General features: G+C 44.0%; 1 protein-coding gene across 1 annotated transcript in view; it reads right to left on the bottom strand.

Annotated features, from left to right (window-relative positions):
* atrn (attractin) overlaps positions 1–13,593 on the bottom strand; it is a 206,820-nt gene that overhangs the window by 10,418 nt on the left and 182,809 nt on the right. Inside the window, exon 28 of the mRNA XM_020643358.3 lies at positions 1,328–1,442. Within this exon, the coding sequence (XP_020499014.2) occupies positions 1,328–1,442 (115 nt within the window). The remainder of the gene's footprint in view (positions 1–1,327; positions 1,443–13,593) is intronic.

Below are 13,593 nucleotides of genomic sequence, written 5' to 3'. Positions count from 1 at the left end.
GTAGAATTTTATCAGAATTTGAACACTAAAATATGTAAAATGAAAGGTGCACTATGGAGATTTGGTGGTGACATTTGAAAGTTTGCAGAGAAGTGAAACGATGCAATGCTATTTTCTGAACTAAATATACAAACTTTGCACAAAGAAAAAAATCCCTGGACCACTATTTGGAGCTAAAAGCGACCAGGAGAGTTACGGTTTGACTGTTGAGGGCCCCCCACCATAACTTCTTGCGTAGTGTTACAGGGACTAGATTTTCCTCTGAGGACAGTTTGTGTATGGAGTTATGAACATATACCACATACACTTCTCCAACTTTCTAATTTCTCTACCAAGACTCCTGAGTGCACCTTTAATTAAAAATTGACTAAATGTATGTTATATTTTTTTTTTTGTTGAGTACTTACAGTAGCTCAAATGTTTCCACCAGTTCCTAAGTCCCACCCCTTCTTGATTTTGACTGGCTGGTCGGTGAAAGGTGACATTGACCACAGTAAATGGTAAACGGATTTGAGCTTGTGTAACGCTTTTCTAGTCTTCTGACTACTCAAAGCACTTTTACACTGCAGGTCACACCTACACATTCACACACTGATGGTAGAGGCTGCTGTGTAAAGTGATCATCAGAAGTAACTGAATCCCATTCATACACATTCACACACCACCAGCGAAGCAGTGGGAGCAACTTGGGGTTAAGTGTCTTGCCTAAGGACGCATCGGACATGTAGCTGCAGGAGCTGGGGATCGAACCCCCGACCTTTCCCTCTTGAAAGGTTGAAGGAAAAGGTCTTTACCAACTGAGCCACAGCCACCCCGTGTTTTCACGCTCAGGGCACATAGCGCTGAAAACGCTGGCGTCTGCAGAGCCAAACACGACTTTAATGCTCAGAGGTTGTTATCAGATAACTTTAATACACATTAAGAGGTGGCAATGATGAGCCTCAAACAAAACGTCATGTTTTTATTTATCACTTTTTATACAAAGTTTCTGAAGCTGTTTGATATTATGTGACCAATTGAAAATGCTTTTCAACAAGCAAAGACTCTCCAAGCTGTCTGTCATCACCACATGAAGGCTGCAAGGTAAAAACGTTCTTTATGAAGAGAAATTATACTAAATAAATGTAAAAAAAAAAAGAAAGGGGAAGTGTATCAAGTAAGAAGAAGGAGGTGTGGGGTGTAAATATGTTTTTCTGATACGGTCACTAAAGCTTCATAACACCACAGAAAGAGAATCAAAGACAGGGGGGTTTAAGAAGGGGACCAACAGTCAAACAAAGACGGATGAGTCAAAAAACAAGTGAAGGATTCAGCGGCTGCATCTTACCAGACTGTCCTGGAGGAGGGATGCCGCCGGTGCCCCTGGGTAGCCGCACAAAGATGGAGAGCACGGCCGCTTTGTTGCCGAAGCAAGGCTCGAGGGCGATGGGTTTGGGGACGGACTGTGGAAGAGAGAAGGGAAACAAAAAGAGAGAGAGTTTTACAAAATCACACAAGCCCTTAAAATCCTTCAAAGACGTGGATAACAGAGGCTTTGCTGTTACTGTTCTTGTTTGTGTCAGCAACCAGTGAAATCAAAAAAAGAAGCCTTTTCCATCCCCCTGTTGAGATACACACACTGATCTGCAGGCGTAAATTGGATGCCTCTGCCCCCTCCTCCCAAAATCCCCCCACCACAGTGCTCAATTTCATGACAATGTGTGCAGCGTGCGAGGCCACGGCTGGATATCAAGTGGCGGCGTCTGCAGGAGCGGAGATTTGTGTCGGCGGTGATGGCGGCGCTCTCGGCGGGGCACACCTGACTCTGTAAAGCCCCAAATATCTCCTGTTTATCAGCATCTCATCCATATGTGGGGATGAGTTCCAGCGCCTGTAAACACCGGCCGGATCTGCTGCGGTGACGGCGGCTCGCCTCGTGCAATATTCATGGGTTTACCTCGACGCGGGGAATATGGAGAACACCGCCGCATCATCGGCATACAGATACACACTCCTATCCTATCGCCATCTAGCTCTATCTCTGCGTTTGGAATTCCTGAGCCGGACAGAGAAAACTGGGGCCGTGGCATGGGTTTTTACACACTCCTGACACTGCCTCTCAATGTGCTCTCACACACACACACACACACACACACACACACACACACACACACACACACACACACACACACACACACACACACACACACACACACACACACACACACACACACACACACACACACACACACACACACACACACACACACAAGTTCAATCCCTTCCCACGACGGTCTTTATACTCTGGAGAAAGCTGAGCGTAGCGCCCCAAGCGGCACTGCTGCTTGAGTGTGACACACAGTTTTCACACTCACTTGCAACTTTTATGCACACACAAATTCCTCACAGCTTGTCTCTCTCTCTCTCTCTCACACTGACACACACACACACACACACACAGAGTCGGTGTAAGCTCACACATGGGGAGCAGGGCAGTAATGATATTCAGGCTCTGACCCATTTTACACAATCATTCTGTGCTCCGTCTCTCTGAGGCTTACCTTTCAAGCCAGCAGGATACACAGGCTGTCACACAGGTAGCTGAGGGAAGTGGCACAAAGACCTGAATGCCTGTGTATGTGTGTGTGTGTGTATGTGTGTGTAGGTGTGTGTGTGCTATGTAGTGGGGGATTCTTTATTTGTTTATGCCCCTCAGGATGTGTGTCTGTGTGTTTATAGCTCATATGTATCTGTGCAGATCTCTGGCAGATTTTATTCTCCGTTTGCACTGTAAATGTGCAGATAATAAACTATTTCAGACGTGTTCTTTCCCTCAGTAAATGTTCAGGGACATTTTCCATGCCTCTCTAACGTATGAATAAGACCCCAAAAATGTTTATTTTTTATGTAAAAGCCAGGACTGTAATCTTACTTGGTTGGACATTTTTTTTTACATTTCTATTACTTCTATAAAAACGGCTGTTGCTGTCAAACGTTGGAATAAAGAGTTTTCAGAGGACTCCATCACGTCTCTGTGGGTCTACACAGAGAAGAAGGGTGTTATGGGTAATTTTGGGTCGCAGCGGGGCTAAACGTACCCCTCCAAAAAAAATCCAACAGCTGGATGTCTGGCAGGCTGAATGGGTTGATCTTTTTGGGTGACTGCGTTTGATACAAAGAAGAAGAAAAAATATGAGACTTTGGATTGCAGCTTCTAATAGCAACAAAAATTGTGCATTATTATCTTCTCCGGCTGTCGTCCTGCGCCGTGCAGTTTTCTCTTGTTCTGCATCTGAATGTGGAGAAAAGCTGTTTGCACCTTTACTCCTCGCTCTCCAACATAAAGAAGATGAGCTATAGGAGCCGAGGGGGGAAAACTTCTTCAAGTGTGTAGTGAGGCCAGAGTTAAAAAATGTTTCACCATTTGAAACAAAGCTTCCTCACTGAAGGGAGTGAGAAAGGACAAGTCGAAGAGAAAAAACAACTCTCACATCCTCGCCATGCGTAACGGCTCCAGACGCTCTCAGCACATGTGCATGAGCTTGAAATAGTGACGTCAAAGTCACATTTACTTAATTTACAAATAATTTATTTTCAAGCAGATTTGTTGCTGATCAGTGGAAAGTTTGTGCGCGACATCTCTTTTAAAAACTGGCGCAGTTGTTAGTGCATGCACCCCATTTATGGAGGCTATGGTCCCCCGAGTGGGCAGCCTGGGTTCAAATCCGGCCTGTGGCTCCTTACACACATGTCATTCCCTACTCTCTCTCTCTCCCTGATTTCCAGCTCTATCCACTATCCTGTCTATCCATTAAAGGCATTAAAGAAGCCCAAAAGTAAATAAAAAACTCTGTGTGTGTCTGAAGGCTTTTTGCAATGAGGCTGATTTGCATAGAAAGGCGGGAGATTTCCCCTCCAAATGATTTAAATACGAGCAACAAGAAACAGTGTTTGCTCTGCAGCGCAGTCAGGGGTGCGTTTAACCCATTGAGAGTGATTTGTGAATTTAACAATCTTTTTTAACTCATTTGCACGGGTGTATAGGGTGCAACAGCTGTCCAATCCTTTTGTGAACCAGGCCCTCTGAGTTTTGTCAGTCTAATGTGAATCTGCTGGTCATTACGATAATGATCTCTAATCGACTATTTTCCATGCGTGCAAAGCTCAAACATCAGCCTCCATGTGTCTAATGTTTTACATGTAAAATCAAAAAATCAAAAAAGATAAGCACATCCATCAGTGGGTTCTGAATCAAAAAAACACTAATAGTGAAGAGAAGCAAAACAAGATCCGCACACCAAGAAGCTCCCGTTTGAAGGATTTATGAAGTTTAATATTTCTCTTCCTCAGACTTTCCAGTAAAGTCTTTAAAAAAGCTTTTAATTTGTTTTTTGAAAGGCGCAAATAGCCTGGTGGTTACGTTGACCCCCCCTCTATTTATGGAGGCTGAACTCCTCATCGTTTTGGCCGTGGGTTCGAGTCCGGCCTCGGCCCTTTGCTGCATGTAACCCCCCACTCTCTCCTCCAAACATCCTATCCAATAAAGTATTTGAAAAAAGATTATTTGATCAAATGTTCAAATAAATCCGTCCTTCATTTGTAGTTGTTGTATGTTAAGGTTTTGCAAATCTTTTTTTCTGAGGTTGGATGGATTTCCCTGAACGTTACAGAGGAAAAGAAACAATGAATAATGTATGCTATCTACAGTATATACACAGCACGATGATTCTATTAAAAAAGAGAGGTAATAAGAACAACCAGAGTCCAAAAGAGATGTCTTAATGATATTTAACTGTGCATGGACGCTGTCAGACTTTATTCAACGGGGAGCAGAATGTTATATTCTATCTCATAAGTGATTAAATTGATGAATTTATGAAAGGAATCTGCAGGGATGATTAGACTTGTAAAGCAGGGCCGTGCAGCTCTGCCTGTAATAGAACTGTCACATTTAAAACAAGCTGGTTACGGGACATTCAGGTGCAAAATATGTTTATTAGAAAGCTGAATTATCCGTTACTCTGACAAGAGATGTGCGGCCAGCGACGCCGCAGATTCCCCGCCGTACAGTATGATGGCGCTTCTGCGATATGACTGCAGTTGAATCTGATTATTCCGTGCAGCAGAGAGCTCGCTGCGTTCATGCATCTTTGAACAGAGAAGGTCATTAGGAGGTTGTGTTTGTGTTCTCTGCTTACATGCCTCTGCGCTTGCAGCAATTTTAAAGCTGTTGGTTCTGCACTCAAGCACACACACACAAACACACACACACACACACATGAAGTGTAACACCTCCCCCCCGAAGAACGGATAGGGGGAAGAGTTCAGATGCAGACAAATGAGCTGGTAGTGGGCTGGGATCGTCCTGCTGGAAACACTGCAGCGACAGCGGCGGCAGCAGCACGCAGAGAAATAACAAATACTCCGACACATGTTTGGAGTCCAGAGCTTTGTTCAGCGCCTCACCTCTGACACACAGATGTTTTAACAATAAATCATCAATAGGGAGCTTTGACTTTGAGAAATGAAGGGGATTCATGTGAACAAACAAGTGGAAACATGGTCACTGCTTTGTGTTCCATCTCCAACTTCTTTTTTTTAATTATCTTTCTTCCCCTCGATAAGGCGAGCATTTTTTAAAAAGAGCAACTTTAAAACAAGCTTGTCCCAAAGGATTTAATAATCAGTGCAGCTACACATTAGAGATCCCAGGACGCTCCACTCGGAGAAGGAGAATCTTAGAAATAAAATGGACTACTCAAAGTGCTTTTACACCGCAGGTCACACCGACACATTCACACACTGATGGTAGAGGCTGCTGTGTAAAGAGTCCATCAGTATTAACTAATCCCATTCATACACCGCCGAGGAAGCAGGGGGAGCAACTTGGGGTTAAGTGTCTTGCCCAAGGACACATGGGACATGTTGCTGCAGGAGCTGGGGATCAAACCCCCGACCTTCCGGTTGAGAGTCAAAGTTAAGTGGGGTTAAATTTGTGAACAAATGCTTTTTTGGGCTTTTTGTGCCTTTAATGGAGAGATAGGACAGTGGATAGAGTTGGAAATCAGGGAGAGAGAGTAGGAGCCACAAATGGGATTTGAACCTGGGTCACCCGCCTCCATACATGGTGCGCACACACTAACCACTGTTAAAAAATGTTGCACAATGGAAAATGTTATAAGACGTAGTCATGCCAAGAAGCCACAAACTAATTTTTGTCAAAAAGGAAGCAGCTGGATATCATGGCAGTGAAAAAAAAAAAGATCTCTAAGATCTCTAATTAGAAACATGACGGATGTTTTTTGTTCTTTATTCTTGGTTTTGTCGAGTTAACGAGACTGAAATAACGGCAGAATCAAAAGCTAATTTGTTGGAGGAGCGTGTGGGACTTGAAACAGGAAGGTTCTTCCATCCCTCTCTGGAAAGACTTTAAAAGACGGCCGCTTAAAGACTCGTGAGAGAGGTGGGAGGGAACCACATAAAAGTATCCTAATTAAATACTTACAGGGAGCAAACTGCAATTTTGTTTTCAATTTGGCTGCAGTGGAAGCCAATATTTCCCCCCCTCAGGGCAACAAAATGTTAATATCATTTACAGCTTTTTTTTTAGATAAAATGAGCGATGGCTCAATAACAAGATAAGACACCCAAGGACTCGGTATCAGGAGAACTTCTTGTTTTTTTAAAATCAGGGGGTGAGATCACAACATATATGAGGCGTTTTTTTTTGGTTTTTTTAGGTTTTGCTGAGGAATTGGAAACAAAAAAAAGTGACAACCAACATTAGATGGTGCAATCTCACACTTGGCTAATTCTGTTCCTCAATCCACCGGAGTACAAGAAGAGATGAAACTATTATTTCGGCCTTGCCAGGAGCAATCCAGCTACGCTCGGTTAGCCGCGGTCCACATGTCTGTTGTTGCCTCGGGGCAAAAAAACGTATTTCTCATCCGGTGTGTTTACAATTGGAGAAATGAGGGCAGGCCGCGATAACGTCCACGCTTCTGTACTCTGTGTGAAAATAAAGAAATAAAAGAGAGACTGGCAGCCTTTAATTTTCCCCCCGCTTTAGGGCCGTCGTCAGATCCGTCTGCCAAGTCCAATTTCCACTGCAGCAGGTGCGAGCTGCTCTTCAGCTCGGGCTTTGTTTACGCGCTTGTTTCTCATTTTCTAACACCAGCAGCTCACACTCCAAGTGGAGAGGGGATAAACGTCGCAGATGGATGTGGAATCGGTTGAGTCTTGCTGTCTTGACTGATGTTGGATGTGACAGCGGGATCATTTTTGATTTGGACAGTCGTCGTTTTTGCAATCGATTGGTGTCCAATAGTACGACCTCCGTTTTCATTCTGAGGGTACAAGTCACGGGGGCTTCATTTTACATTTTTGACAAAAAAAAACAAAACAGTGTGAAGTCTATGTTTTGTCATGCTGTCTTTTTTGTATGTTGTTGTTGTTTTTTTGTTTTGTTTTTATACTGTCAAAGTTATGTCTATATGTTTGTCTTTGTGTGTGTGTGTGTGTGTGTGTGTTTTACTGTGTTACTAAATGAAAATGCAAATAAAAATATTGGTTAAAAAAAAGAAAACAGTGCATCCTTAAGGAAAAAAAAAAAAAAGCGGTATAATTTATCTCCGTTAACACATGCACGCTTTACTTTGCTGAAATTAAAAGGAAAACAAACACAAAACACCTTCGAAATTCAATTATGTCCGAGTCTTTTAACTCTTTGGCACAGGATTTTTTATTTTGTTTTTTTTCTGCAGGATGCTTTCCCAAAGGTAGTGTCTTTACCCGTGGACTTCTTCAGAGGCTGCGTGTTAATAACATTACCCAGCAAGATGCCTTTGTTTTATGGCGCTGGACCCCCCCCCCCCCCCCCCTTCCACCGTCACCACTCCGGAGAGTTATCTAGAGCGTCCAGGCAGAGCGGCGAAAGGTTCTGTTAAATTACCTCCAGTAATTAGCCCAGCACGTAGCATCACTGCTGAGCCCACACACACGCACACACACACGCTGACGTGGGCGTACGCGGCGGCTGCTGCACGCTGCTCCGCTTTCATCCGCTGCATTCATCTTCAGCTTTAGCAGCAGCTGGGGATGAGTTTACCCCCCAGCAAGCGACGAGAGTGACTGTGACTCACCAGGTACAAGACTCTTTCCACTGAACCAACTTTGAGGATTTTTTTGAGGAACATAGTCGTCCTCTGTTTTGCAAAGAAAACGTTTTTTTTTTTTTTTTTTGCCAGACTGTAATAATAACGCCATATTGCAAAGTATTTAAATTCAACACTGCAGGAGGATGAGGACAAACAAGAAAAGTTTAAGCAAACTTTTATCTCACTAAATTAGAATTTCAGTTCTCAGTCTCTGAAACAACACAATCTGGCGTGCTATGGATCAGACAGCATGCAGCTCTTTTCCTGCCCTGGAACTACTTTATCTGTATTATGAGCTATAATCTATTACAATGCAGGTAACAGCTGCCATCTCCAGCTTCTTCTCTGAAATTCAGAGGCATCATAGAACCACTGCTCAAACACGACCCATAGCTCTTACTCCTCAGACTCTGCTTTCACACCCCCTTCAAACCCCTTGTGTGTTTTTTTCCACTTCAGTCATTGTCTGAATACAGGAACCATTAGGACTCCATACAGAGAACAAAGGAGAGACAGCGCCCCCACTCAGAGCCTCAACAGAACCTCTGGTTTCCTCACATTGTGCCGTACCACATCAGCAGACACCAGTATCCTCCTCCTACATCCCTCCAACCTCAGCTGCAAATTTTCTCTCTCTTACCTGCATCCTTTCATCCCTCGACATTTACCTTCATCCATTCCTTCTTATACCCTCATCCTTTTATCCCTCGACCTTTACCTCGTCCCTTAATCCCTCATCTTCATCCATTCCTTCTCTACCTGTTGAATGAAGGGATGAGGGATCCCTTCATTCCCTGGACCCTTACCTTCATCCCTTCATTCCTCGACCTTTACCTTCATAATTGTTCTCTCCACCTTTATCTTTCCTTCTCTACCTGCACCTTCATACCTTGACAATTACCTTCATTCCTTCCTTCTCTATCTGTATCCTCATCCCTCCATTTCAACTACCTGGACCCTTACCTCCTCCCTTAATCCCTCATCTTCATCCATTCCTTCTCTCATTCCACATCCCTCAACCTTTACCTTCATCCTTTTTTCTTTCCACCTTTATCTCCATTCTTTCCTTCTCTACCTGTACCTTCATACCTTGACCCGTACCCTCATCCCTCGACCTTCACCCTCATCCCTTCATCCCTTGACAATTACCTTCATTCCTTCCTTCTCTACCTGTATCCTCATCCCTCCATTTCAAATACCTGGACCCTTACTCCCCTCATCCCTTCATCCCAGTCACCTTCCTTTAATCATCTTTCATAAATTATCATAATTCCTCAGGTGACATAATGACCTCACATTTTCTGACACAGACAACATTTCAGGTTATTAAAGATGCACAGGTGTTAAATAAATAAAATAAATACCTTCAGTACAATAAGAGGAGGTGCAGGTAACATATGGCCAAACCACCTTAACCAGAACTGTGTCTTTTTTATGCATAACATTTGAAGTTTTCTTCCTGGTCCCGTGGTATCAATAAATAAAAGCAGAGCAGGAAGGCGTCACAGAGGTAATCATCTGCCCGTGATGCCGAGGCCGCGAGCTCCATTTGGCAGAAGCCGAGTGAATATATCTCGTCTGCGGAGCAACTTTGGACTTCCCACCGAGGCTATAAACAACTTTAATGATCTTCAGCCTACTGTGTGGCGCTCCCCCCCCCTGTATACTCCGATCCCCTAGTCTTAATACACCACTGTGGCGCCCTGATAAAACAGCGTGGAAACAAGGGGAAGAGCCTGCTCTGAGTCGCTCTATCTGAGCCGGGGAGGAGATAGGAGGGTGTGTGCTCGCAGCTTGAGCCGGGGGAAGGCAGAGAAAGCTGAGGAGGACGATCTAAATTGGATCTCTGCTCCCGCCCTGATGGAGAGGAGGAGAGCACGTCGGGAAGAATGGAAAGAAAAGAGGAGCAGAGGTGGGAGAAGAAAAGGGGAAAGCAGATGCCGAGGAGGGGTGGTGGAGGAGGGTGCCTGATATTCACAGCAAGCTGCTCCTTTTCTTTTTTACACAGCGGCACAACACGCAGCAGCACGCACACACACATGCAAGTGCACAAACACACACCGACACAAACACAAACAATAGCAGCAGATAAGACCAACAGAAAAGCCAGACAGCTGATAGGATCAGTAGAGGTCTGGTGAATTAGAGGAGGACACTAAAGTAAAATGAGGACATTCGGACAGGAGAGGAGAAGAAAAGATAATACATAATAATAATGAGAGCATGAGAAGAGAAGGTGAAACCAAAGAAGAAACATTATTATAGAAAACTGAGAAAGCAAAGAGAAATAATGCAAAAAGACCCAAGAGGATAAAATAAGTTTAAAAAAATTGATTTCCAAAGATCAAAAGAAAGTGAATTCAAGACTGAAAACAGAGAACGTAAAGAAGGTTAAAGGTAAAATGAGAAAAAAGACAGGGTGCTGGTGGAACAGTGGGTAGTGTGCACGCCCCATGTACAGAAACTGGCAGCCTGGGTTCGAATCCCACCTGTCGCTCCTTTCCCGCATGTCATTCCCCCCTCTCTCTCTTTCCCTGATTTTCGACTATATCCACTGTTCTATCTCTCCAATAAAAGCAGAAAATGCCCAAAAATAAATCTTTAAAAAAATGAGAAGAAAGAGAAATAGAGGATAGAGAACTGAAAATAAAAGAAAGAGAGCAGAAAGATAGGATGAAAAATGGCTGCAGCTTCATCGACTCCTGGTTAAATATCACATCGACTTCGAACAGTCGCCTTTAAGGCCGTCCTCTGTTCCTCTCTGAACTCCTGCACATCAACACACCCACCAGCAACGCACTCTCAGGTCTTCTTCCTTTATCAACTCACTGCACCACCCGCCCGCCCGCCTATCAACCAAGGGGGTCCAGGGTCTTCAGGGTCGCCCATCCGTAATATTGACCCTCTCTCCATTTTTAAATCTCATGTCAAACCACATCTTTTTAAATGGCAGAAAACGGGAGAGGTAATAAGAAGAAAGAGAAAAAACTGAGACTCAGCAAAGAGAAAGGACGGAAGAGTGTGAAGGAAATAAAAGAAGAAGAAGATGAAAAAAGGGATCAATGAGGTGATGGGAAAAGAATAAGAATGGGATAAGAAGAAGAGACGGGTTACGAAACGAAGAAGAAGAGAAGTGAATGTAGGAAAAACTGGGGTCAGAAGAGGTGAAGAGGTGGGAGAGAGTTTCTGTTCCAGCAGGGGTTTGATTAGCTGCTGATCTTCTCTGTGGGCCCCTGCAGCACTCCCGAGTCGAGCCCCTTGAGATGCATGGCCGCTGTCAGAGCCACGGACCCGCCCCTCCCCCCCCCGAGCCACCCTGCTGAAGCCGCCCCATGATTCTGCTCTACATCTGCATTCAGAGGTCATTCATCACAAAGTGCCAAGTCACAGGTACGCCCCGCCTGCGGCTCTGTGCCCCGGCCGAAGACTCTCAAATGCAATTTCTATAACTCCACTTTTTTTTTAAATGGTCTCTACACTGCTGCCTCCATCTTCAACATCTGCATTGAAATCAGTTCTAACCTCGACTGACTCCACCGGTACGTCTTAACAGCTCTATAATATAGTCTTCTCTCGCTCTTTTTTCTTCAAGCTTTCTTCAACTCTTTTTACCCTACGCTGTGAAGACTCTTCTCCATGACTCTAATTTGGGCTGCTTGACCTTTTCCCTTTAGATTCCCTCAGCTTGCCAACAGGAGGACAAATGTGACTGTAGTTTGGGAGTTCACTGTGAGAAAGAAGCCGGTCGTTACTCTTTGTATGGAAGGGTTTGTTACTGTTTGACTCCTCTCAGCCATCTGAGATAATTTAATCCCTTCATAAAAACAAAGAGGAGAGATTTATTTGACAAGTCCTGAGAAATAATCCCCACAAAAACACTCTGCAATGACACCTTTTTTAACATTCAAAGGCTCAAACACGTTTCACACATGTTTTTTTTTACATCTGGATTCTGCTGACGGGACATGGCCTCCTTGGCTCAAGTACATGGAGCTCCCCAACCTTCAGCGAGGTGATCTGACACTACTACCACCCGACGACCGTGACGCCCGGCCTCCACCATCAGACTGTGTCATCCCACAACCACCGCCGTCCTCGTTCATGCACGTCCTGCTCTGACCTCCACCTCAGCAACGAGGAAGTGTGGACAACAGGAATACGAGGAATACAAAGGAGGAAATCCTTCCTGCTTATTATCCCATATTATCTTTTGTAAAGAGTGAGAAATTCTGTTTATTTGATGGATTGCCCCTTGAGATGAACCATCTCATTTTGGCAACAGTACAGTGTGATACAGACAGTCAAGCACAGAATACACACATAACCATAAAGGCTCTCAAACACGCATCCGCCCACGTATCCCTCCCGTAAAGCCACAGCAGCCCACACAACATCGTCAGAGGAAGATGCACATAACGACATGTGCAATCAAGAAAACAAAAAGATATGATATTAAAGGGGCAAGAAGACTTCACCATTATTACATTGAGAGTCTCTAGACAACACAAAGACGCTCTGCAATGACACCTTTTGTAACATCCAGAGTCTCCAATCCTCTGTGTGGTTGGACACCGCATAAAGACTTTATATGTGATTTTTCACACTTAAACATAATAGAAATCAAGTATATCCTCTGAAAATAACTCTGTGAGTCATGACTGTCTACAGTGGGTGTAACACCCGAGTCCCACTGTCTGTGATGTTTTCAGAGTTTTCAGAGTCCTATCTTCACTTTGTTTACATCGCCAGGACGGCCGGCTGACTCCTCCCCTCGTGTATAAAAGTTGTTTAATTGAGGGACTAGAGAAAAGAAGAATAACATACTGTACTCACTGCTTAACTGTGTTTCTAGATCACGCTCATTTCAGGTAAATTTACATGCAGTGTGAAGATACCAGCATAATAAAGATCGCTAGCATTAGCATGCTAACACAACAATGCAGCGCGAGTTGTTTTGGTTTCATGCTGGTGCTCAAGGGCGACATCTATTGGATCAAATAAATCGCATATAAAGCCTGTAAAGGAGATCTATTCTGCTGATACAATTTGAAATACATACATATAATTTTACGCTGTTGGATGTCCACACGCTTAAGTGTTTCCCTTTTCAGGTTAGAAGGTTTCCAACCTTTTCTTCTTTTGGCATTGGCTATGGTCCACAGTAGCCTGTGTTCAGTATATTTCAATATACAATATATTTTTGCATGGATAAATAAATAAAAATTCCATGCAACCCCAGATGGGGCCAGGACCCAAAGGTTGGGAAAGCCCGAGTTAGAGTGTAGGTCATTAAGATGGTTCTGTTCAATGTGACCTCGGTCTGATGAAGAGCAGGTGTTGAAACGTCGACCTGGTGAAACACTTTTTTGGTGTGCGAGTCGTCTTTCTCTGCTTTCAGCGACTTCCTTAGCTCCACTCAGCACCTGCCCTCTTTGGTTTTTCTTCTTTGGTAACG

The sequence above is a fragment of the Labrus bergylta genome, chromosome 18, assembly GCF_963930695.1.
Source record: "Labrus bergylta chromosome 18, fLabBer1.1, whole genome shotgun sequence".
Lineage (NCBI taxonomy): Eukaryota > Metazoa > Chordata > Actinopteri > Labriformes > Labridae > Labrus > Labrus bergylta.
Note: the sequence above shows the minus strand (reverse complement) of the source record. Positions and strands in the feature narration are given on the sequence as shown.